The 27,590-nt window shown below is 34.1% G+C and overlaps 1 protein-coding gene across 6 annotated transcripts in view; it reads left to right on the top strand.

The window, feature by feature from the left end:
- Nucleotides 1-27,590, top strand: part of LOC138694538 (chromodomain-helicase-DNA-binding protein 7-like) — a 221,753-nt gene that overhangs the window by 92,021 nt on the left and 102,142 nt on the right. For 5 of the 6 annotated variants that reach the window (XM_069818377.1, XM_069818410.1, XM_069818384.1 and 2 more), the window contains exons 4-10: nucleotides 4,402-4,592; nucleotides 7,242-7,424; nucleotides 9,267-9,737; nucleotides 13,123-13,246; nucleotides 18,610-18,777; nucleotides 23,919-24,662; nucleotides 27,298-27,522. In XM_069818377.1, the coding sequence (XP_069674478.1) occupies nucleotides 4,402-4,592; nucleotides 7,242-7,424; nucleotides 9,267-9,737; nucleotides 13,123-13,246; nucleotides 18,610-18,777; nucleotides 23,919-24,662; nucleotides 27,298-27,522 (2,106 nt within the window). The remainder of the gene's footprint in view (nucleotides 1-4,401; nucleotides 4,593-7,241; nucleotides 7,425-9,266; nucleotides 9,738-13,122; nucleotides 13,247-18,609; nucleotides 18,778-23,918; nucleotides 24,663-27,297; nucleotides 27,523-27,590) is intronic. The other variant, XM_069818394.1, reaches the window with a different exon arrangement.

Here is a 27,590-nt window from a genome sequence, read left to right as displayed (position 1 = left end):
ACAATAGAAACAGGAAGCCAACAACAGTAAAAACGGTGTACTGGTATATCCACAGATCCTAAAAAAAAAACGAGATATGACCACAGATGTTAAAGTGTGTATATACATGAAAGGACAATGCATTCAGCCATGCTCATCCATCCAGAGAAACAACTAACCATACTCAACTTACAAGTGTTAAGCATATTATTTCATTTAAAATTATGTTTAAATTTAAAATTACATGGAGTTTTAAAGCAATCTTTTTTATAGTCAGTGCATATACTCTATTAGTGTTGTATTAATTTATTTTTCCATTGCTGAAGTTGAGCTACTTGCATTTTAATGTAACACTTAGGCTACTTAGAATCTGAGGAATTAGATATTCTGTCAATGAAGTTCTAATGCTGTGCCATTAAACTGTGTGTTTTGCTGGAGAAAATTCGTTGTGAAACTCTTCGTCTTGTTAATCAGGCCTATGGTAAAAATTAACTAAAAAAAATGCGGTTTTCATGAAGTGAAAAGACAAGCTATGGCAAAATGAAAGCCAATGGCGTGGCTCAGTCGGTTAAAAATGGTGTACTGGTATATCCAAAAAAAAAAAAAAAAAAAAAACCACGAGATATGACCACAGATGTTAAGGTGTGCATATACATAAAAGGACAATGCATTCAGCCATGCTCATCCATCCAGTGAAACAACTAACCATACTCAACTTACAAGTGTTAAGCATATTATTTCATTTAAAATTATGTTTAAATTTAAAATTACATGGAGTTTTAAAGTGATCTTTTTTATAGTCAGTGCATATACTCTATTAGTGTTGCATTAATTTATTTTTCCATTGCTGAAGTTGAGCTACTTGCATTTTAATGTGACACTTAGGCTACTTAGAATCTGAGGAATTTGATATTCTGTCAGTGAAGTTCCAATGCTGTTCCATTAAATTGCGTGTTTTGCTGGAGAAAATTCGGTATGAAACTCTTTGTCTTGTTAATCGGGCTTGTGGTGAAAATTAACTAAAAAGTATGCGGATTTCATGTATAGCAAAATGAATACTATGAAGAATAAGCCTTATACTTCTAGACAAAGCATAGCAGTTACGTATAGAAATGTGTGAGAAAAACTAATAAATAGAAGGTAGCCTATACCTACACTGCAAGAGTCTTACCTGTATTCTTAGGAGTGTTAGGGAATAGGGCTGATATTGTAAAGAAGTATCTTAAAATGAGGCATATTTGTATAGGTGTGGGTACCAGATTATGATCTCATTGAAGGCTAGAAAAGAAATCGGAATGAAAATTATGGTTATAATTATAAAGTACATTCACTGATAGGTTTGCAATTTCTCAACAGTATTATCAATGTATTGAGAATTGGGTGAGAGATTTTGATCGTGAAATAATGCAAAAGTCTTCAGTATCCTCTTCTATCCAGGAGAATTCATGTCAGTCTTTCTCCTCCTAAAACATTCTGGTTCTTTTCTTTGAAGTCAGAGATATTATTCTGCAGCACTTACTGCACTAGATAAAAGATCACTAGAAAATATAATAACCTCTTCAGAAGAGGTTCTAAAAAGAACATTGAGAAAGATGTAGACAGTTCCTCTCTTCCCCTCCCCGAGAAAAGTAGCTTCTGCTTCAAGACATCAAAAGCCTATGTAAGTCTGGAATGACAGTGATAGTGCCTTTGAAACATCTGCCATGTAGTCCAGATATTTGGTCATTTCCAACTGCGAAATAAAAGTTGCAAGATTTCAGAGTAATGAAGAAGTGAAAACTGCCTGCTCCACTATTGTGTTGAAACTGGAGAGAAATGATGTACATCGTATCGAGGGCGCCATGCAAGAAGGCGTATCAACAAAACTGCAAGTTTACATTAGTTATATAAATATGGAATGATATTTCCAGTCTTTGTCTACATAACAATACTTTCTTTGATTCTTTCTCATGTCCGTCGTAATTCTCAAACAATTGTTTTTAAACATGAATAGGTTCCATTAAAATATTTCAATAACGTTAAATTTGTTAATATGCCCTTCTAGTATGATGCCCTCGATATATTACAGAAAATGATAAATCATTGTAAGAAATATTCTGTTTCCCAAGGAATTTACTTAAAAAAAAGTCATGTTGACACAAGTCTCTTGAAGTCATATTGGCACAAGCTTCTTGAATTTCAAGAATGAAGTGAGTCTATAAGGATTTAAAACAACTCTAGTACGTATTCAAATAAAATGATTATCAGTTTAGAGATCATGTTGCAGAAAACTATACATCTGAGTTATATGAAACATATTTCATTGCGAATTTATTCAAGCTAAGGTTACGTCCAAATGGACGTATGCTACGAAACTTTTTGTTTTTCGTAACAAGTTACGAAAAATTACAGCAACTTGTTATGCCAAGTTCTGTAACTGTTTTTATATTGCGTGATATTTGTCTTGTTGTGCATCCAAGTTATGCTTCTTGCTGAGAAAACGACAAAACACAACTTAAGTCTACTTTACACTGGTTAGCACTTGGATTACTAATTAAAAATAGTAGTTGCCCAGTGAAAGTGTGTTACAACTTCTGGAATTTTTACATTCAAATCCATTTTTGTGGGATGCCACTGTGGAAGCATAAAAATAGGGGAAAGAGGATTATTTTAGGACCAGAGTAGGTATTTTAAACTGTAAAAGTGGACAGAAAGATCCATAAACTTAAGGGTCAGTTATTCCGCGAAGAAACAAAACAAATAAAAGGCAGAAACATCTGGAAGTGGAACTGTAAAATGGTTTGCATATGACAGTTTAAAGTTACTTTCTTCCTGTAATCTAAGGAAATCTTCTTACACATTAGAAAAGTAGGATGTGGAAACTTAAGTTGGGAAGTTCATGAAGAGGTTCACTGCATATCTCAAGATGACTCTCACAGAAGAGCGGATATAATAGCATTAAACAGGCAGTAACAAAAGGCTATTATCATAGATCCAACTATACGCATAGAGAGAGATCTCAACCAAGCTCATCAGGTTAATCATGAAAAGAGGATCATTTATCCCTACCTTATCTCTACCTTGGTGCCAAGTATAACATTCCTCTCTTCAATTGGTCAATAACAGGTTTACTTTTTAGTGCCCCACCAAAGAAAAACCCAACCAGGTAACTTGTCCAAACCAGGATTTCAACTTGGGCCCACTCATTTCATGGCCAGACACTCTAACCATTACTTTACAGCAGTGGACATCACCCCCTTAATGTAGAATACAATGCATTTGTTTAAGACACACAATAATGGGACACTTACTTGGACGAATTTGGATACATAAGTCTGTTTAAAATATGTATCAACTTCTCTAAGTTCAAGTACTGTCATCCTCTGAGGAGTTTAGTGCTGAGAGAAATGCGGTTCCAACTAGTCTAGCGCGGTACTGGAGTGAGAGGGAACAGTGACAGTGGCAGTCTGGAAGGAAGTACAATCATACTGAAAACATTCGTCCAATTTACGAGAGCAGTATGTCTATTAGTTTTCTAACGTATTTTTGGTGAGATAGAGATACAACCATTCGTACTTATGTGTTCAGAGAAGGAAAGTATTGTAGAAAATTTTATTTATTTATTTATTCTGGTGAAGTTAAGTTCATCACATCACCAGAAATACAAATACAGTAAAATAAATAAAAAGAAAAGTCATAATAAAACTACAATAATATAAATGAGAAGAAGAAACATACTATAAAATTTAGTGATTAGTAGAATTGAATTAAATTTGTAAAGTAATCAATTTAAATATACTGTACTGCTGAACTCACTTGAGAAGTGAAACTACTTGATTTGTATTTTAAGATATCACCAACAACTGATTTTCACATGACATCACAAGAATCTGTTTTTCACGATACCAATCACACATATTCTAAAATTCCAATAGAATAAAACCAAAAACTTTTCCACAGCATGTTTCCTTAAAAATGACTTGTTACGGTGAAATATTTAATATGAGTAATTCATGTAATATTAACTTAGCTAACATGATGGAGATATTTGAGCAAAAATTACAACAATATATTTAATATATTAATAACAAAACCATGTAGATCTAGGTAAACAATATGTATATGAAATATTCACACACTACTACAAACTGAAGACTGCATATTTTTGGACGATTAATACTTCCCACTCTGCTCGGCTCTGCTTGGCTGTAGCAACAAAAGAATCTATCTGCAACCCCCCCGCACCGATGGCAAGAATACCTCAGGTCCCAGCGCTAAACTCGTCGGAGGAAGACAGTAACTACGAGTAGTTACTGAGACATGATACATAACATAGATTCTGTAACTTCAATCTGGAAGTAGACTGATATTGTCTTATTAAAAAATGGGCAGTAAAAGAAAGGTAGAAAAAAAATAGTAATGTTTATCTTTTTGTTACTTAAGGTCACAAGTACAACAGGAAAAGGAAGGGGCAAAGGCACAGCCAGAGGAAAGAAAGGAAGAAAAAAGGCACTGGAACTGGACCCTTCCTTGGTGGATTCTTCTCCAATGCCGGACATGACTATTGGTGTTGGTGAATCTATGGAAGAATTTCAGACTGGAGAAATTAAACCTAAGAAACCCAAGTCTCCTAGGTAAGTTGTTGGTTTTATTATTATTATTATTATTATTATTATTATTATTATTATTATTATTTTATTTATTTTTTTATTTTTTTTTTTTTTTTTGCAAAATTATTGAAACATCAAGAAAAATTAAAATTTGTTTGTCAAAACTTGTTGGTTACCAAACACATTTAATTTTTACAGAATTTTGTGTCCATAATATTGCACAAATTTGCAGATTAACTCGAACTTTTTTCATAAAATTCTTTTAAGTATAAATATGGTATAGAAACATTCCATAGTACCAGTACTAGGTGAAATATGTTACCTCTTTTAGTCGAACCGAAATTCAATACAAGTTCTGGTCAAATTCATTATTCTTATTATGGACGAAGATGGTATAATCAGTTTATTGAAATAAATTCAGAATTAAGTAATCTTAGGAATTCAGTATTATATTTCTTTAAATTGAAACCATCCATGATACAATTTTTTTTTCAACTAGTGCTTCCCTCCTCCTCTCAGTTTCTATTTAAATTTTTAATTGTCCCACTTAATTTCTAATATTATGTAATTGAAACTGTCCCAAGCATGAGTATTTGCACTTTTGGGTTAAAACTATATATTTTAAATATGTATAGGCCTATATAATTTGAGAGAGGAACAGAGATTGAGGGTTTTTGAGAATAAGGTTCTTAGGAAAATATTTGGGCTAAAAGGGATAACGTTACAGGAGAATGGTGCTGTTTCAAGCAGAACTGCACGCATTGTATCCTTCACTTGACATAATTAGGAACATTAAATCCAGACGTTTGAGATGGGCAGGGCATGTAGCACGTATGGGTGAATCCAGAAATGCATATAGAGTGTTAGTTGGGAGGCCAGAGGGGAAAAGACCTTTGGGGAGGCCGAGACGTAGGTGGGAAGATAATATTAAAATGGATTTGAGGGAGGTGGGATATGATGATAGAGACTGGATTAATCTTGCTCAGGATAGGGACCAATGGCGGGCTTATGTGAGGGCGGCAGTGAACCTCCGGGTTCCTTAAAAGCCAGTAAGTAAGTAAATATAGGCCTATATAATATATTATGTAATTTGTAATTTCAGTAAGTTCACTTCAATTTAAATGAATTCACTTTTATTTAAATTTAAATTTCGCCACTAATCTATATACATTAGAACCCCGATTATCCATCACCCTATTAAGTGATTGGCAGATTATCTGACTGCCTATTTCTCACTTTTTTTTTTCTTCAGAAATAAATAACTTATATGAAGATCTGTTTTGTACATCATAGCCTATTGGTAGGTTCTACATGTTTTTGCTAGAGAGTGTTACTACAAGCCTTTATCGTTACACAGCATTTTCTACTGTTCAAAGTGCCGTTCTATAATATAACTTGTATATAAAATGTCTTCCATGGGTGTTTAACAGAAAACGTGTTGTGCTGTATATATAAAAAAAATGGAAATAATTGAATGGTTTGAGAAAGAGAAACTGTGGCTCATCTCGCATAAGAATACGAGATTGGAGTTACAACTGCGCGATTTAATAAATGATGAAGTGTAAAAAAGTATGTAAATCTACAACATGAGACCTCCTTTATTCCTATCTTTCCTGAGACAGTCATTTCAAAGGGCTTCTTTGTCCCTTAAAAACTCGTCCATGACAACCAGACTTAAATTAGGAAACTTCTGATCCACTACATAGAAAGTTAAATACATGACCATGGCGGAAATTACAAAATCTTTCATGGTACTGATTATCCGATTTTTTCGATTAACTGTTCAGTCCATCCCCTTCATTACCATGGATAATAGAGGTTCTACTGTATTGTTTTCTTAGTAAGCACTGGAGAATCTGTGAATTTCCTGTGGCATGTTCTTAATAAAAGTACAACAAATAAAAACTGTTTGTTCGACATTGTATCTCATTGTCAAAATAGTCTAAATTGCACTGCACTGAGGTCAAGAAAGTATGGGGAATTTACCTCTTTTCCTCATAAATGCTTACCAACATCCCTGTGAATATCTTTATCTCTTAAGTTGGGTTAGGGTTATGCTTAGGCATTAGTTGATACTTCTATATGCCTTTTTTTTAATCACAATCTAACGGTTAATTTTTCCACATACAGTACTTATTACTGGCAAATTGAAAAGCATTTTTGGATGGACATTTCTTGTGGGAAGAATGCAGGGACTTGCATCGTTTTGGATTCTTTATCACAGCAAAGCTGAAATGCGTGATAAAAAGTCAGAATTGCCATTTGTTTAAAATATATATGAATAATCTTTTAATTTTATCTTTCAATGGTGTTTTAATTTCAAGAAACATTGTCGTCTTTTATTACTAAATAGACTGCAGAATGTTTTCCTAACGAGCTGTTTCAAGCAGATGCGTGATTCAGAAAGTAATTTACATTAATCTTGCAGGCTGAGTAGTGCAAAGTTATTTTTTCACCTCTAATATCAGTTTAAAGTATTGTTAATCAGTGAATAATAACATATGTTCCAAATACTAATTACAAGAATGTGAAGTTATCATACTGTCTTGATATCATACTTTTGTGGTTCATGAAGAGTGTAAGTTCGTTAGAGAACGTAATGGCATAAGACTAACATTTTGATCTGTTTAGAGATTGTAATCCTTTTAAATCTGAATCATACTTTGTCTTAAGGAAACCGAGGGAACCTAAAAAACCTAAGGAACCTAAGCCTCCAAAGGAGCCCAAGCCACCAAAAGAACCTAAACCTCCGAAAGAACCAAAGCCTCCAAGAGAGCCAAAGGCACCAAAGGAACCAAAAAAGAAACGTGAACCAAAAGCGCCAGGAGATCCTAATAAAGTGACAAAGCCCAGAAGGTAAGTGGTGATGTGATTTGTCATGAATTTGTAAAGACAATACTGTACAGTAATTAGGATTTATATCTTCCTTGTAACTCCCACATTATATGCAAATCTGCACCCCAGACATGCAGTGGAGCATTGATTTTATAGTTAATTCATTCCAGAAAACTGCAACAGTCCTCACAACAATGATAATTGAGTCATATAAACCCATGTCATAATTAGAGCCCGGATTTCCATGCAAATATATGAGCCGTTCAGAGCAAAAGTGGTGTAAGTCAAAATTGGGTAATAAGGTTTAAAGTAAAAATTCTGTAAAATGCAGTGCAAAATAGCAATTAATATGTCCTTCTTGCTATCCACTGACTACTAATAGTTGAAATAAATTGAATATTAATTGCTACTTTGCGCTGTATTTTACAGAATGTTTACTTTAACCCTCATTACCTATTTTTTACTTACACCACTTCTGCTCTGAACAGCTCATATGTTTTATATAAGCTTGTTACATTTCTAATATTCGTTTTATGGTTTATTAATTCCAAATAACCGTACATTTTCCGTGCATGTTTGCATGTTTTGGCTTTTGGGGGGGGGGGGGAGTAAATTCACGCATAATGCATATTTTGAAGATAGCACATATTTAGACTGTCCTTTTTTTTCTGGCTGTAATGCATATTGTGTTAACTTACATAATAGTGCTTTATATTAATGTTGCTTCATAGAATCTGGTATTTCCACATTATTTGTTTATTGAGAAAAAAATAAAAGAAAGCTATTGGTAATATGGTTTCATAGCATCCTACCTGACAACTAGTCTTCAGGCTTTCCTCTAAACCCTCTCTTTGTTATAATGGAATTTCCAACCCCAACTCTCACTCCTTACAAGCTGGAAGTCAAAATATTGAAAGAAAGGAAGGCAGAAGCAGGATGTTTGCATACCGCAATTTAGTATACTTTTGTGTCGAATTGTGAAGTGTTTCTATAGCTCCTGTTAGAACTGCAAGAAGAGGTCTTGTGTCAAAATGAATTGAGGAAAAGGAATTTCTAAAGAAAGGTGATATAATTTATTGTAGTTGTTGTAATAAAAATGTTAAGTATTTGTATATTTTGGAGCACGCAATAGTGTTGCAGTTAAGATGTAATGTTGCAAAGTCGGAAAGACACAGGTTCGATTCCCGATGGAGTTATGGTCATGTGGAAATAAAAAGCTTTAACTCTATTTTGATTGTGCATATTTTTAGTATTTTTTCGCTTCATTGTTCATGTTTTGTCATATGATAGTGCATGAATGCATGCATGTTTTAAAATTTGATAGTGCATGGAAATTCGGGCTCTAGTCGTAATTAATCGTCGTCGTTGTCATCATCATCATCATCCATTCAGGTGTCGACCTGGTTGGCGAGTTGGTATAGCGCTGGCCTTCTATGCCCAAGGTTGCAGGTTTGATCCCGTGCCAGGTCGATGGCATTTAAGTGTGCTTAAATGCGGCAGGCTCATGTCAGTAGATTTACTGGCATGTAAAAGAACTCCTGCGGGACAAAATTCCGGCACATCCGGCGACGCTGATATAACCTCTGCAGTTGCGAGCGTCGTTAAATAAAACATAACATTAACATCCATTCAGGTATAGGCCCCAATGGCTAGACAAGCCAAACCAGTCTAAATCCAACCATCAATCAAGCTAACCAGCACAACCTAACTGAACCTTGTGCATCTCCTGCCCAATCATGTTTTGGAAAACCTTTATACAACATGAAATGTAGTGTCTTTGAATGAATTTATGATTTTATTTGTTGAAATATTGTTTTATAAACATTTCTCTGATAGTGTGGAATGCCTTTACTTTCTTTCCAGGAGAAATACCAAGAAAAAGAAAGAAGGTGAAGGAATAGGAGAAGAAGAACTGAGAGATCCATTAGCCTTGGATCAAAGTACTGAAGAATTGATTGTAACAGATGGAGTACCTGTCACTGGTTCACCAATTATTACTATTATCGACTCATTGGATGGGAATCTTGCTTCTGCTGTCACTACTGCTGTCAGTAGTACCCTTACTACAGCTACAGCAGCTACAACTACTATTGCCACCACTCCAACTACCACTGCCACAACTGTCAGCGATCCTCTCTCATTAACGGATATAACTGATAAATCAGTAGATGGTGATTCTGAAACACCTATAATTATAAAAGAGTCTGATGATCCTACAAGTCCAAATAAAAGTCTGTCTGAATCATCTGCTAAAGGTACTCCTTCTCCAAAGAAACCCAAGAGAGATAGGAAGCCAAAGGTGAAGCCCATCTTTCCTGGAAAAAGGAATTCAAAGTATGTATATATTGGATATAATTATTTTACATTTTTGTTTAAATAAGCATAATATAATTCTCAAAGTCAATTCTCAGATTTATTAGACCAAAAAAGATAAGTGAACATTTTTAATTGATATTTCCTACCCTTTGTTGTTACAGTTAAATATTCATATAATATGGTGGTTATTTGAAAAGTTTTCGGAATGAAATAAAAAAATGCTGTACCTCGTTTTTTTTTTTCTTTCTTTCTTTTCTCAATGTAGTCTCCCTGTACACTAATGCACTTGGTCCATCGATGTTCCAGTGCCTTTATTCCACCTCGAAAATTAGATTCCTCCAGGCCTGAAAAAAACTCGTCAACTCCGGTTATCAGTTCTTCATTTGAAAAGAATCTGCATCCACCAAGGAAGATTTTGAGCTTAGGGAAGAGATGGAAGTCTGATGGAGCTATATCAGGCGAATAAGGCGCGTGCGGCAACAATTTGTACCTCAGTTCATGTATTTTTGCCATGGCGACTCACATGTGCGAGCGTGCATTGTCGTGATGGAACAGGACTTTCTTCCTTGCTAAACCTGGTTTTTTTTTTTGGCGTATCTTTTGCTCTAGTTGGTCCAGGAGGTTAGCATAGTATTGTCCCGTAATTTTTTGACCAGTGGGAAGATTATCTATAAACAGAATCCCTTTTGCATTGCCTTTGATTTCTTCGGTGGTAGAGAATCAACATGTTTCCACTGTTTTGACTGTTGTTTTGTCTCTGGGGTATAGTAGTGGACCGATGTCTCATCTATGGTCACAAACCGGCGCAAAAAATCTTGTTGGTTTTTCTGAAAATGAGCCAAACATGGTTCAGACATTTGCATTCTGATGTGTTTTTGATCCTGTGTTAACACTCGTGGCACCCATCTAGCAAATAATTTTTTCATACCCAATTCCAGTTATGTGATATGTCCGTTCAGATGACATCCCTACAGCTTCAGGAATTTCTCTCACTTTCGGTCGGTGATCCTTCAAGACCATTTCATGCACTTTTGCAATAATTTCTGGGGTAGTGACACATCTTAGTCGACCACTACGTGGATCATCTTCTAAGCTCTTCCGACCAAATTTAAACTCATTGGTCCACTTGGCAACAGTTGAATATGAAGGAGCAGAATCCCCCAGTGTGTTTTGAAAATTGGCATGAATTTATTTTGCTTTCATACTTTTCTTTATGAAGTACTTTATCACTGCTCGAATCTCGATTTTTTTCATCTTCACAAATCACTATACGGGAACAACAATAGAGAGGCTTCTGCACCACAACTCTCTACCCAGAGCACTGATGCACCACGTATTTACTCATGAATGTTGACTAATCATTACATGAGAACCAGGTTGCGCTAGCAGTGATCTCTGTTGATGATTCCGAGAACTTCTCAAACAACCCTCGTAGATCGAACAATGCATATTAAGACAAATTATTAATATTTGGTGATATAATACCGTCGCTTAAGGTACAAATGCTCGTATCCCATAAAATCATAATTTTACAGGAGATAAAAAAACTGTTCTTTGTCACTATTAATTGCAGGTTTACATGGTACAGAAATTTTTACTTTTCTGTGATTAAGATTAACATGTGGTTTACGAAATTTTGCAGGTAGGTGCTCATCACTTAGACGAATTCAACGGTACCAAAAACTCAATTTCGAAAAATTTGAGAATTACAAGTATTTGTTCTTTAAGCAATGATATGTAAAAGTTAGGGCCCAGTAAACAAATAAACCCGTTCATTACAAATGCTAGAACATGATGCTGTTAATTTGGCTTCTTTTAACAATTAGTAACCTCCTCTATAATTTAAGAAAAGCCCTGACACGATTTATTTTAGTTTAGATCAATTTGAAGTTAAGCTCTATTGTGTTCAGATGAGCTCTTATTTAAAACATTACTCCATTTATTCATTTTTAAGGAGGACACTCAACATTACGAATTACATCTAGAAATGCTTATTATAAATCTCAACATTTTTTATAATTTGTTACCCTTTTATAGATACGAAAAGGGCACATCAGTTCCCTGTTTGCTTCGAATTATAAATGAATTGAAACCATAATTTTTTACGCAGTCATAAAATGTAAGAAAGTATTCTACAGTCATGAAAGAAACATCTGACAACCCCAGATCACATAAAGTAATGTTTAATTTCTTGTCTCGTGTAGCTGATATTAACCAATTTGTGCTTATTATTTCACAAGCATACATACATAAACATTTTTCTTTGTTTATTTAATATTTGGGAAGTTTCATTAGTGCTTTTTTGTTTCTTCTGTAAAACAGTGAGAAAATATTAGCACATTATACAGTAAAAGTAAACTAAACTAGTGTAATATAACTCGCGGGTGCTCGTGTAAAGGGGGTTAAGTATGTTTTGACTAAACTGAAATAAGTACAGATTTGAACTATCCACAATTATTTTTCTCTTATGCTAAAGAGGTTAAGTCATTCTTCCATCTATGATGCAGTTACAGTGCTCCAGATTTGATGACAAAGGGGTTTTGTTCAGTACTAAATGAGAGAGGTTTACATACCTTGCAATTTGACTTAACCCCCTTTACACGAGCACCCGCGAACTAAGGCAAGAGAACATCACATTGATGTAATGTTTAATTTCTCGTCATATGCAGCTAAAATATTTACTAGTATATGCATATTAATTTACGGGCTGTCTAAAAATTCCACTGACAAACTTCTAGTTTATGTTTATTGAAAAAGAACAGTTTAGATTTGAAAGAACTGTCTTATATACCAATGTTCAAAATGCACCATTACTGTCATGATAGGTGTCTTACTTCAGAGACTTGAGATTTAGTATCTGATTTTGCTAATTGGTTACTAAATCCAGCTAACAGATTTCCACGATGTGTTGCATATTAGTAAAGAGGGGATGGAACCAAGTCAGAAGTTTAGAAGGAAGCTGTATTCTAGACCTGCTATTTCTTTAAACAGTGTTGACTTTATTTTCTTGTACATTACTGACACAGCTTGCCCGACACTGTGTCAGTGAATATTCTCACTAATGAACATGTCTTACTTTTCATCGTATAGATAGATTACATCATTATATTTGTCACAGACCAATGAAATGAAAGTTCAACCACAAACTCACGTTAGATTGTCAGTAAATAACAGTGGAGATGGTGAATCTCAAGCTAGATGCTTCGATGACAGGTTGTGTGTTGATATTTTTCATCTTGGTATTCTGAAAATAGTGACATCTAATACACAAATTATTTAGAAATATTAAACCTTTTTTTAATTGAGTACCTCCTAGAAGCCTGTTAATTGAATTTCGTGACAGCTTATGCTGTATTGCCTTAACAAATTTCTAAATGGTTGTTATGATTATGAATTGTTTCAGGGGGATGTTTACAAGTTCAAAGAAGAGAAAGAACAAGTTGGCTACAGGAGGTGAATCTGATGTTGAAGACATGATGGCAACCCCTCCTCCTTCTCCAGAGGAAGAAGGAGATGCGTCTAAAAATGTAATTGAAATTTAACATGACTGTATCCCACATACTTTACTAACAGATTTGTTCACTGTAGGCAGCATTTTAAGCTCGTGTGTGCATGACAAGAATTTTTTTCGTATTTAGTTGCCACCAGCTGTTGGAAATTCAGTTATCTTCTTCTTGTGTGCACATTTTTATTGTTGTACATGGTTGTGAGTTATGAAGTGCAGTTCAAAAGAAAGACAGACATAAAAAGTTATATTACATTTTTGAATTTATGGAAACTAATTTTATACTGTATGTAAACTTCTAGATACAACAAAACCTTCAGTTCAGACTTACCATCTTTCACTGTCCCGGGTTCAAATGGAAATATATTCAAAATTAAAAATTGTTGTTCAGACTTCAAAGTTGTGATTATATAAGAAGGTCTAATGTGTTTTTAATTTGTAAATTATTAGTGCTGAATCGAAATGATTGTCGTCAGTGAAGGGAACTTCAAGATATTTTATTGATTCGTCTTTTTTCACTGATAGAATAGTGTTACCATCCTTCAAAAACAGAATACCATTGCCAAGTTTTCTTTTATGATTACAGAGACTTACACGTTCAATTAGGAGTGATTGACAAACCGTTTCCCTTGAAATTATTGAATTGCTGTATTACTAGCTCAGTGGCGAAGTTTTTAACTTTATTACCGTATCAGTGGCAAGTCCCCACTTGTATATCTGTTTCAAACAACAGGCTCGAATAAATTTTCTGTTCGATGACTGTGATGAAATTATCAAAAGTAGTCTCAATTAAATCCTACAGCTTCCAATTGACACTCCAGATCATGTTACATTGTATTCTAATGTGAAACACTAAATGGGAGGCCCATCTACAACATATGAACACTTGCAGAATTCTTACGCTGTTTGCTAATCCATACATCTTTGCTACCCACCATCTTGTTAGTGAAGCTGAGGAATGCATTAAATCATTACATTTATCCAGTGGCAACAGTTACATGAAGGATCTTAGCTAGAATCTATGATGCATATAAATTTAGAAAAATCCTGCAAATTATGAAGTGGATTCATGAGCTAAGCTTCCACAGATGGGCCTAGGAGTAGATTTATAACGAGAATTTACCCTCTCAAACTGGCGGATTCATCATGGCGACAGTCAAGTGAAAATGTATGCATTACTTTTGGACTGTACTTCGTATGTCTATTTAATTAATTTTATTATGAAGTAAAGCTGTGCACCACAGTTTGGTAAATTTTGTAATACGTGGTATAATATGGTATATGTCTTCTCCCTTCTACTTAGACTTCGTTCTGATTTTATAAATTAGCTTAAGCATGCTTTCTGAACTTATTCTTGTTCTATAGCCATTTCACTGGCATTGGTATAGATATATGAAATGTTCATAGTATTTTTAATTTGCTTTCCATTATATTAATTAATTTCTTTCATCATCAAAATGCATATAACCGAATGTTCTCAAGAATCTGAATTCAGCAATTATTGCAAATTGATTTTGGTCCATTCTTTGTTTAGTTCATGATTTATTGCTGTAAATAGGATTGGATCTAGCGAGGGTCTTGTAAATTTTCATTCTACTATCCTGTGAATTACACTTAATTAGGAAATTTTGTTAATGTTATCCATTATTTTGAAGAAATGTGAAATTTTTTATATTCTGGTACTGATATTTTTCCCTCCATAAAGCAGTATAATGTCTCAATAGTTAAAAGTGTATACGTGTTGAATATTATTGTTATTCACAGGTATCCCCCCTCCCCACCCCAGTAATTTATTGAAGGCAACAGTCTCCCTCAATATTCTACGACTGTATAAATAATTTTTTTTACACTACCTACCTCTAAAATATGTCATTTTTTTTAAATACTTTTGAGTGTCATTTTTGCATTGTTTAAAAGGAACTAAAAGCAAACTCAGTTTTAATTAATATAATTGGTTGTGATACTGTTATTGATATTTATACCTGCACCATGTGAAGTTGAAGGTAAAACACAAATACTAGCTTAATGTCTCACAATAAATATCTCTACAGCGTTATTTCGCGAACTGTTTCTTTCAACAGACAATGACGACTGATGATAATTTGCTATTTACTTAGTACCTTACCAAAGTCAATACTAGCAACACACTTATTGTTCATACTTCAGTATTTGTAAATTTCACAAGAACCGAAAAATTCAGGTATGCAACAAAACAGTTCGAATCATTTTCGCACGTGTGAAACTTTTTTTAAATTCGTCTGATGGCTCATTTAGAAAACTTATTTCCCATGCAAAAATGAGTCGCGTTGTATACTTCTTGTATATATAACTATTATTCAGCTTTTTTTTTTTTTGTATCCTTGTCAGATAGCTTTTATCAATAATATTACGGGGTTATTCATGTAGGCTATTAATTTATTTGTGTGGCTGTATGTGTGTGCTAATGAGCATACAACAGAGAGTGAGAAACAAAGGGTGGGAAGAGGTAACATTGTTCTGCTCCTGTGGTCTTAAAATCAGTTATACTCTTAAGTACATCTAACATAAGAACACAACCATTTCCGTGAGCATATGCTGGTAACTTAATTTGTGCTTTATAATCTAGATAAATATATTCGTCTTCCTAATCTTGGAAACAAGCACCCATTTCAAGTTCATATATACAAGGTGTTAAAGGTGTACATGCAAATATTTTGATATTTGTTTAAGAAAAATGCATGTAATACAACGCCCTATTTACCTTTTCCCCTGCTCTAATAGTTTTTCCAATAAGTGTCTCACTTATTTTACGGTCTGATGTTTTATGAATGTTCGTACTATGAAACGCCTGTCAGTTTAGATATACGCACGTTTTTCGATACATGTACTCCAGCATATACACTCTTTCACTCTTTCCAAATCAGTTAAGGGTTATAACCTTGCAGGAAGCTCACTTGATGTAATGGAAGGCTTTCTTGATATTGAATTAGTCAATATTAATTTAATATACGGAACAGCAAGAAAATCTGCAATTGTAACAAGAGAGTTATATTGGCTGTGATTTCCAAGTCATGGATTCCAAATAGACCATGTTCGTTACTGTGTGCGTACCAAAGACTTGATCTCTTCATCCTCAGACTGCAATGTGACATTGCCTTCATAATGTGACACAGTGTTTATAAAAAAAAATGTCTACACTAGTTAATAAATTATTAACTTCCGTTAAAAATCGAGAGATTATTTTATTTGGTGTATTTCATTATTTTAATAACAATTTTTAAATGTGAATTTATTTTAATTCTTTCATTTTAGCTTAGAAGTGAATGCCATATCGTTTATAAAGCTTTTTTATCTTGATAACGTAGATAACATTACTTTAAAATTACAGTATTTTGTTTCATTGTAGTCTGCCATACATATGAGGATAAAAATGTAGGCAGTGTTAGAAATTCATATGTATTGGAGTACAAAAGAAATAATGAAATTAATCGCATATGATAATGTAAAAAGGTGATTGAGTTTGGATACACGTTAAATTATTTGAGTATCTGTTATATTACAAAGACCATCCTGGTAATCCTGGATAATAGGCAACCCTCACAAACTTGGACCTCTGCGTAACTAGCCAGGCATTCATAGAGAAATCTAATCGCCTGAAAGTATTAAGTAACTGAAAAACATGGTATTTTTTCATGTCTAAAAAGTAATTTCGAAGATTGAGAATTGTTTACATAATGTGGTTCAGTAAACTATACCTGATTACCTCTAAAAATATTTGCACATATACCTTTAACACTGTCTTTATCTTTATAATGAATTGTAAAGGTCTCAGGTATTCAGAATTCGAATAATTTTATTGGAGAAAGAATGGAATCATACATTCACATCTTATGTAACAGACAATCCACTTTGCAAAGTATGTTGAACTGAAATGTTTAACACATACACATACATATATATTTTATTCACTTATTTATTTTTATTTTTTAATGAAATTTAAGATAACCTTAGTGAGTTTTTTCATTGATTCTTACAGAGAAATATGTAAGGTTATTCAAAAGTAAGTTCCCATTTTGAAACAGCTGTATCTTCTGTACAGCAGTTTGGTTTCATATAGGTACCATTACTGTTTAGAAGATTTGGGGTTTTTTTATCGATGTGTGTTTCATTGCTGTGGTAACTTGTGTCACGCTTGTGACAATAATCGTTGTTCATAGTACAGACGTCAGTAGGAGAGTAATTTTAATAATTTACAATGGTTTTACCTTTACATGGCATAAAGGTTACTGTCTGATGTGCTTTTACGTCACATTTCGTAATAGGACCGTATTTCTATGAAGATATTGAAAATGGATAAACAAAAGCAGTGACGGCAACCGGGCAGCAATATTTTCAAGATTTTGCAATACCATTGTTACAGAATCATGAAATCGAAAACATTGTTTTCATGCAAGACAGCACTCCACCTCACGTACACAATAATATAAAAACACTATTGCACAACGCATTTGGTGATTGTATAATTAGTAGGCATTTTCCGAACAGTTGGCCTTCTAGGTCACCAGACATAAATCCAGCTGACTACTGGTTATGGGGTTATCTAAAAGAAAAGGTATTTCTTAGCAGACCTACTTCAGTGAGGAACTGAAACAGTCAATATTGGATGTCATTGAAAACATCTGTAGGAATGTGCTTACTAATGCCATTTATAACATAGAAGAAAGACTATTTCTTTAGAACAACACGGTGGTGGTCATATTTAATTTTTTCATGTTTTAATAAAATCCCATTTCTTTACGAACAAATTGGTGTTTTTATTTTTGTGGAATCTATAAAAATTTGACAAACTTATTACCATTTCAAAATGGGAACTTACTTTTTGAATAACCTTATATATCGTCATCTCTTGGTTCCCAAATGCTATTTTTCTTGATTCTGCCAGTCTCCAAATTGTAATTGTTAAACGTTGTTTGCTTCAGTTTTTCCATTTTGCCAGCTTTTTTTGTATCCATTTCATAATTTCTTCTGGTTAACCTTCTCTCAGGCATCTGTTGATCATGGCTATATCAACATGATTGCTTTGTTTCTACTATATTCTCTGTCTCTCTTTTTTTTCTCTCCCAACTCTCATCAATTCTTCAGTCGTGCTATTTCTGACTTCCTTAATGTCGATATTTTAGCTGATCTTTCAATGATTACAAGTATTTTACCTCTTATTTTAGCTGGAATTTTCCAAAGGTCTGAGTTGTATGTTTATTTATTTTATTTGTTTCACATCCCACTTTATCAATTATACATTCACAAATCTACTTTAAAAGAAGGATCCCTTTTTCTAAATACGTTCTTTTATTTGCAGTTTTTTTCTTAGTGTTGTGAACATTTTTTTCTTTGCTTTCAATTTCACAGAAAAGACGATCTGCTCGTAATACTCATCGAAAGAAGTACGTGGATGATATAATGCTTAGTATATCAGATGATGACTCTCCGAAAGAAGCCGCTCCTAAGCAAGACACTTCTAAAGTGTCTTTAGATGATGCAGTAGATCCTGCTGTCAAACCGAATTTTGTGTACATTGTAAGTATAGGTTCAATAAATACCTACTTTACTTTTGAATGCTCTTGTCACCACGAACGAAATCTGATGGCCACACATGGAGAATGAAAGACAGAAATAAAATAGATTTTTGTAACTCGCTATCATTTTTGTGTTTATAATTATCGAGAAAGTAACTACAAATCTGAGTAGTATATTCTCAGCTTTATTTAACATTATTTCAGCCTCAGCTAAGGTTCTCCCTACTTCACACTTATCTCGCTGCAAGCTTGAATTATTGTGCATTCCTAAGCTATGACAAGATCATTGGTAGTTTGTGTTGAAAAGCTATGCTCTTTATTAAAGTCTCTGCTCGTTTATGGAGTATTATCTCTTGTATCTATGTTCTGTCATAAGAAATTTAATGTTGCCATAAGAAACTCATGTATAAAAACAATGAAGAAATAACTTAATCAGTAGGTCATGTTTAGAAATTAGTAGGATTTGATGATGTGTAAAAGAAGTGAACATCAGGCTTTGACTTTGCAACCACAAAACATGATGTTCTCCAGGGGCGAATGCTAGTCACGAAAGTGAGGCTTGCTCTTTTATTCATAGGGGAAGATTGGAGGATATAATAATTCATAATTAATAAAAATAATCAAACCCAGATAAATAATTTATTTTATAATTATGAAATCATTATGAGTCATGGATCATATTCGCTTATCAGTTGAAGAAGTTCGATATAATATTACAAACATGGCCAACAAAACAGTTTATTTAGTTTTTTCGATCCTGTCAACCAATGCATATTCCGAACTCATTGCATTACTTCAAATTAATGTTTAAGAATTAATAATACATGCAGCAGTTAACACAATTACATTGCACTCGAAAATCACAGCACATTCCCGGTGTCAATACTGCTCTGTGTAACGTTAAATAATCTTTGGTGTAGCTCTCGGACCAGAGCTTCAAACAACACATAACAGAAGCATGTGCGCCTAGGACGGACCAAGGAGAAAGGCACTTGCGTGCACATCATATTCTCGCTGTTTATACGTCTTTCCTGTAGCTCCGAGAAACGAGCAAGCGTTGCGATACTTGCGGTGTGCAACCTGCGGATGGTATTACTCCTATACAGTATTCCAAAAATCAAAATAAATTTTAATGTACGTAACGCCATTTTGAGGAATACACCTTCTACGAAAATATTGGGCTTGCGCAGCAAGCATAGCATGCTCTGAGAAATCGCCCCGGATGTTCTCATGTTTTATAAATTGCCAAAACCTGTTAATTTCTAAACATGGCCAACTGAGTAAGTTATTTCTTCATTGTTTTTAGAGATAGATTTCTTATGGCAATGTTAAATCAATATGTCTTTTATCCAGAAAAACGCATGGTATAATAAAACACAAAACCTCCTGCTTTACCCTGAATTTATTTGTAACTTGTGTTGGGCAAGCCTGTGGCCCAGGCAACACAGGGGTTTTCTCTGGGTACTCTAGTTCCCTTGTGACATCCCAACAGTTCTCTATCATCATTTATTACAGGTGTGATATAGACTTACTGCCTATGGTGTACTTTGAATAGTCTCTGACCAACTAAGTGGTCTATGTTTCTCAGCACTAGCAACATCTGTGAGCCCACTTGTAAAATTGGGGAAAATAACAAGTTAAGGGCTCTGTCATTGAAAATAAAAATAAAATGCAAACCAAATCACTAAATTCGTTGGTATGTGACGCACACACATGCAGACTCATAAAGCATTTCAGCTGTAATGACACTGGTTAGCTGTTAAGTCCCATGACTGTCATCTTAGTTCATCAGACTTTGTTCATGGCAGCAACTGTAGCATTGATTGTCCCTTTTAAGTAACAGCATTACTTGATCATAAATATCATAGAATATTTCGTGAGAAGGATCATAATGCACACTTCTTGAAGATTATTTATTTGGATAAATTTCAGTGACATTTTAAAGGTATTACGAAAAATGTACAGTCAAACCTGAATACGACAATTTTCTGGGAACTGAAAAAATTGTATTGTATCAGAGTTATTGTTGCATTGAGGGGTTATGAAATTTTGCCCAAATTAATGTTCTGACAGAGAATATAATAGAAATAAGTATAAAACATTATATAGGCTACTATGAAATAACATTCACTCACAATTTACCGGTAAATATCGACTTCAAGATGTTATTTTTTCATAACTTCAGCCATTTTAATAGTACGCCAAGAATCAGTGTCATCAATGGGAGCAGATTTTTCTTCTCTGGCTACTATTTTAAAAATAATCCCATATCAACTTCAAAACATAGCAACTGTTGCTTTTTTTGAAGTTCTGAGTCACAAAGTACATTGGCAAAATTAAGTGCTTTTTACACATAATAGGATCTGTTATAGATGTTAAATAACCTCATTTCATTAAAACTACTTCATGGTTATAATGTTTTATCATTCTGTCTGGGTTCTTCCAAAATCATTGTAATGATGGATAAAACATATTTAAAATATAGAAAATATACCACGACTGATAAAATTTATCGTTGCAACAGGGTTTTCATTGTACCATATGGGCATAATTATTTCAGATGACAAATCTGAAAGAAATTAATACTGAAGTATGACATTTGGTTGCTTTGAAAATGTATTTACTGTAGTATATTTTAAAAATGAAGCATTCACTAAAGTGATTATAAATATTGTGACATACAGGATGAATCACGACAATTCAGTAGCACTTAGGGACAATGTGGAGGAAAAGAAGTTATACAAACACGAGTGCGGTTTTAGTAATATGTGATTTATTTGTGAAAAATATTCCATTGCACTGTGAACAAGTCTTGCAGTTTGTTTACAAATGTATGTACTTACCAGTCCCGCATTATGGTCTAAGACAGGGCAGGGCATCGGGAGTGAATCCAAACTCTAAATGGGGACACTTAATATTCATCCGTCACGGCATTACCGCTGCTCGGTGTTCGGCAGGAAAGAAAGGGGTTGAAGAGAAGTCATATGGTTTCCCGTGAGAGAGTAGAATCTGCTCTTGGTGCCCAGCCCTGGTCTAAGACATCATGCTGGTTATTTTTTTTTTTTAATCTGACTAATGTAAAAATAAATGCATTTCGATTAAATATATAAAATACAATTTTTTTTTAAGAATCAGTGACTTGGCAATGCTGCTGCCTCGCTGCCACATGATTCTCTCTCCCTCACCATGTCTACATTCCTATTTGTCTGCTAATTCCCACCCTTTGCAAGAAACAGTCACATTCAGTGATGGATGTAACAGCCATCCATGACAATTGCTTTTTGTCTTGTGCTCGCTGAGGTGTGCGACCCACAGCAGCGCTACTACAGTGAAGAGATGGCATTTTTCACCGTTACTGTACATATCACTAGAAAACAATGGCTGTGAAAAGGAAAACATGTCGTCTTCCGGAAAATATTAATTTAATTCATAAAATGGAAAAAAATTTAAATTCTAAGATATCTGAGATGGCAAGAAGACTTGATTGGTACCCAGTTTCTCCTTATGTTTTCCATTTTTTGTTCAGTATTTTCCATAATTTACTTATTGTAGCTTTTTTTTTGCAAATAAATTGCATTTTTGCAAAAGTATTCAAACATTTTTAAACAGAAGTAGCAAACCTCTATTTAGCTTCAACCCCAATTTAAGGTTAATTAGTCCACACCTGTGGAGTGACGGTCAGTGCGTCTGGCTACGAAACCAGGTGGCCCGGGTTCAAATCCCGGTCGGGGCAAGTTACCTGGTTGAGGTTTTTTCCAGGGTTTTCCCTCACCCCAATACGAGCAAATGCTGGGTAACTTTCGGTGCTGGACCCCGAACTCATTTCACCGGCATTATCACCTTCATATCATTCAGACGCTAAATAACCTAGATGTTGATACAGCGTCGTAAAATAACCCAATAAAATAAAAAAAGTTAAGGTTAATTATTCCGTGTCCCCAGAAAAAATGTTAAATGGAGTTCTACTGTAAATGTTTTTAGTATCCCTGAAATCATTTGTCAGTCCGCCTATATGCAGCGATTTATTCAGAACTATGAAATGAATTTTGTTCACATTCAGTACCTACAAGTGAATTCATCTGTGAATGATTACCTTGATATGAATTTTTTTAATAACAAATTAATGAGGTCTTTATTTGAAATCAGAAACAAAACATGGCTGTGAACTCGATATTGGCTCAGATTATTTTTTATTGCATAAGTTGAAGAGAAATTAAATGAGCTGAACTGTATGCCTCCAGGCCCTTTTATTTCAGAGGGATGATAATTATCCAGAAGTATTTTTATAAATATATTTTTTCGGAGTCCAAAATGTTCCCAGGTTCCACAATGTTAACCTAGGCAGTCAAGAGCGCCTCACTGTTATAGAATTATCGAACTTAAATCCTTAATTTTTTAATAATCTATAGAAATTGCATTTTTAGATGTTTCCTTCACTTTTGTTGAGTCAGTGTTGTGCTTTGCATGTTAATGATATAACAGTACGATGATGACAATAATACACATAATTAAGTATGAGTATTTTTTTTTTTTCTTTCCCCGTGTCATTCAGAATTTACTTTTGATACTTCAGTCAATCCACTGCAATGGAGTAGCAGCATGCTGACTGTGAAATGAGTGAGCCTGGGCTCAAATTCTGGTTGAGACAAATTACCTGGTTGAGATTTTTTCTAGGGTTTTCCCTCAACTCATTTGAAGCAAATGCTGGGTAACTTTCGGCTCTGGACCCTGGACTCATTTTGCTGGCATTATCATCTTCATTTCATTCAGACACTAGATAACTATAGAAGTTGATAAAGTGTCTTAAAATAAGCCAATTTAAAAGAAATGTACTTAAATCAGTATTGTTCTCAGCAATTAGCAGTCAGTCTCAATATTTGTACAGCTTGTCTTCTTTTATTGAAGGCAGCTTGAATTTTTTGAAGTGTGTGTTTTTAAAGCTTTCTGTTGTTAAAGAATTAATGTTGGTTCTTATATGATTATTGCCCAAAAAATAGCATTAGTGTAAGCATTGCCATCATCAGTAAGTTTTTTGTATTTATTGTAACTATTTATGTCACCCTATTAAACATTGATTGATTTTTTTAAATATATATGAAGAAAATACGTGGTTAAAAATGTATGTTGTCTCGTTTATTTCAGAATACAACAGACGAAGATTCTATGGTTGTCCAGTATATTCTTGCTGTTCGCAAAGGAAGACGAGAAGTGAAAACATCTATTGAAAATAAAGAAGCTGTAAAATTACAAATGGAAGTCAAACCAGAAGAGAAGACTGCAGTAGTAGATTTAGGAGAAGTCCATCCTGAATCGTCTATAAAGAATGAAGTCAGTAGTGAAACCGGTGATAAAATTATGCCACAAGAACATGCTGTTCATATTGCAGGCATCGTTGATCTTTCTGATCACGCAGGTGAAGAAAGACGAAGCACAGATTTCACTTCGGAGAAATCCGAAATTTGTATAGATATTAATCTTTCCATGAAAGATAGTCAGCAAGCTGAAGATATAACATTATCTTCTAATAACAGTATGCAACCTAGTATTACAAATACTAACATTTGTGAAGAGAAATCTATATCATCTAAACTTAAAGAATCTCCTGTTGATGAAATGAAGTTGAAGAGTGATAGGATTAGAGAACCACATGGTGCCAAAGAAGAAAGCAGCATTAGGGAGAGGTTTAAGCAGGACACAATGCTGCATGGGAAGTCGGACATGCAGTACGTGGAGGTGGAGGAGTATTTCGTCAAGTACAGGAACTTCTCATATCTACATTGTGAGTGGAAGACTGAGGAAGAGCTGTTCAAAGGAGACAAGAGAATCTCAGCAAAACTAAAACGTTTTAAACAAAAAATGGCACATCATGCTAATATTTTTGAGAATGTAAGTTACTGTTTTTAAATAAAAGTACAGTAAAACCTTGGATTACGAGCATAATTCGTTTCGAAAACGTGTTCTTAATCCAAAGCACTCACATATCAAAGCGACTTTCTCTATAAAAACAATGCAAACTCAGATTAATTCGTTTCACAACCTTTTATTCATATAAAATACAATATAATTTAGGTAAAATTCAATACAAAAGTGTAACACAAGTTACTTTATTGTGTTTTGTTTTTGAGCGTCTTTCACCTGTTTTATTGCTTAGTAAATTTCTTGAATATTTAAAAAAAATATTTTTGCTATCACTAATGGAGTCACTTCTGACTGCTTGATTGACAACAGATTTATTGCACGCACTGCTACAACCTTATCAGGGTGATGAATTGAACAAAATTTTATACTTCCACTTTTACACACCTCTTTAATGTCATTTGAAGCAAGGAATTCGTCTGCTCTTTTCTCCTCTTCCTTCTCAGACGAGATGCTCTCCATTGCCTTTTTCTGTTGTTCGCAAACGAAGCAAGTTACATACAAATTGTGCTGTTCCTATTGCAAGACATCGCTCATTTATCAAACAAAAAGTTTCCTCATTTTTCACTCGTTTTGCAAAACACTCTCAAACTAAGTTACTCATAATCCAAGGTTTTACTGTAATTAATTAGTTTATAAATAATTGGTTACAATTAATATATAGTCGAAACTCCACTTTTATATTTTTACCAAACCATAATGTGACCTGCCGAAGTGGTGTGCAACTAGAAAATGGGTCACAGTCCTGCCATCTATCCGCAATATGCGGAACCCGAATCACGTAAAGTGAAGTGGATAGACATTGAATACATACATGCATGCATATTTTTACCAAACCAAAAAATAGTGTAAGTTACGTGAGGCTGTGAATTGAGGCGAATCATAATCTTTGTCCAATGGTACTAGGATTCTTTATTCACATTATCATCTCTCTTGCTTTCCAATGCAGCCAGGCCCTTCTGTTATGTTCTTATGTACAGTAGTTTAGTTTTTAGTTCATTTGTGTTATGAACCGCTTCTGATAATTTATTTTATGCTCGACCATGCCGAAATGTACTAATTATACACCTGGTAGCAGTCCTTTAATGCATGTCATTAAAGTACACCTACTCATTAAAGTACAGGTCTTCAGCCAATGATAACTCAGCTTACATGTTTTCAGCCAATGACAAGTCAGCTTTGTACCGTTATAAAACCGCAAGTATCGATTATTCTCGGATATGCAATCGAAAGAGAATTAGCGAAAAGTCACGGAGGCTGGAAATCCAATACTGTCGCAGAAGGTTATGTTCTTTTACTATAATAATTAGCGTTAATTGTAAATAATATTCAAATAAATTCAATTTGTCATCTCGTTTTTCAATGTCGAATTCAATAATCAAGGTTATAATATTATAATATTATCAAGTTTAACGGGTCTACGTCAAGGTCAGTGACATTATTGTTCCTCGGAAAAAGTCAATACTTTCGCGTCTGCGCACATCTCACAATTCACGACCTAGAACAAGGTCACTTCCGATCTTGTTAGATACAAATAAAATGTATACATCTGAATACCGGTAATTTCAAGTTAGAAATATGGTCGAGCATAAAAAGTCGTATGAAACTCGCCTATAATGGTAATTAAGAAGCTCATATGAAAATTATGAAACTCGCTTGCGCTCATTTCATAAATATCCATACTCGATTCTTAATTACTATCATTATAGGCTCGTTGCATAATGTACTATTGTGTAGAGGTTCAGTAAGACAGTCGTGTCCCTTTTCCATCTTGAATAATGCTACAATTGTTTTTCTTGACACATGCATTATCAGTTCTACTCTTCATGCCCTTGTATCTGTTATTTAATAATAATTGAGGCGTTCCCTGGAACAAGAACTTACCTACAAAATCTTGAATTTGAGATACAGAGCATCAAACATTTTAGATCTTTTATAACAGCAGTGCACAGAACAACATTCGAATGTTTTAGAGTGCGTTGTGTTTGTTGGAGGGAAGTAGTTTTTTGTCAGGAGAAAGATATGTTATTAAGGATTTCTTATGCTGGAAAGGGAAAAACATAAGTTAAGTTGTTATTCCAGGGAAAGCCTCTATTATTGTCCTGTTTCCTTGTATTCATGTTTAAAATGACTTTTGATGTTATGTATTTGTGGATTTCCAGTTTATGTTTTACGTTAGCTCCTCTTCTAGCAATGTTTGTTCATTTCCTAAAATACAGGTCCAAGTATCCATTGTAGTAGCAGTGACCTATTTCTGGTTGTTACAGCTTTTATCATTTCCCTTATTTCATTTTGTGGTTTGTGTTGCATTGTTTTTATAATAATTGGCAATAACATTTGAATCTGAAAATATTACTGCAGTACTTTTTGCTTAATGTGTGTTTTGTATAGGATTTTGCCAATGAAATTGAAGAAGCACGAGTTTCTATCATTTTAGTTAATTTTTGAGATGAAATTAATTACACACACGTACAGTAGAATCTCAATTATCTGTCATCTTATTAACCAGTCAGTGGATTATCCAATTATTCAGTGCTCTTACTAATTAAGAGAATTAGTTTTTTTTAAATCCATTACTTAAAAAGTAAATACTACTTTGTTGCAGTTGGAAGACGAACCATACAATCCAGACTATGTTGAGGTAGACAGGGTATTGGATATGGCAGAACATACAGATCCTAATACTGGGAAAACAATCAAACACTACCTTGTGAAGTGGCGCTCCATGCAGTATGAAGATAGTACCTGGGAACTGGAAGAAGATGTTGATCCAGTCAAAATTCAGCATTATGAGAATGTTAACAAACGACCACCAAAGGAGAAATGGAAGGTAATAACCTGTTATTTCATTTTTAATCTTCTCTTTCTTGCTCTAAGCACTGCCTTTCCTTCAGTATT

This window comes from Periplaneta americana, chromosome 1 (assembly GCF_040183065.1).
Source record: "Periplaneta americana isolate PAMFEO1 chromosome 1, P.americana_PAMFEO1_priV1, whole genome shotgun sequence".
Classification (NCBI taxonomy): Eukaryota; Metazoa; Arthropoda; class Insecta; order Blattodea; family Blattidae; genus Periplaneta; species Periplaneta americana.
The sequence above is the reverse complement of the archived record's forward strand: the minus strand, read 5'-3'. Positions and strand labels throughout refer to the sequence as shown.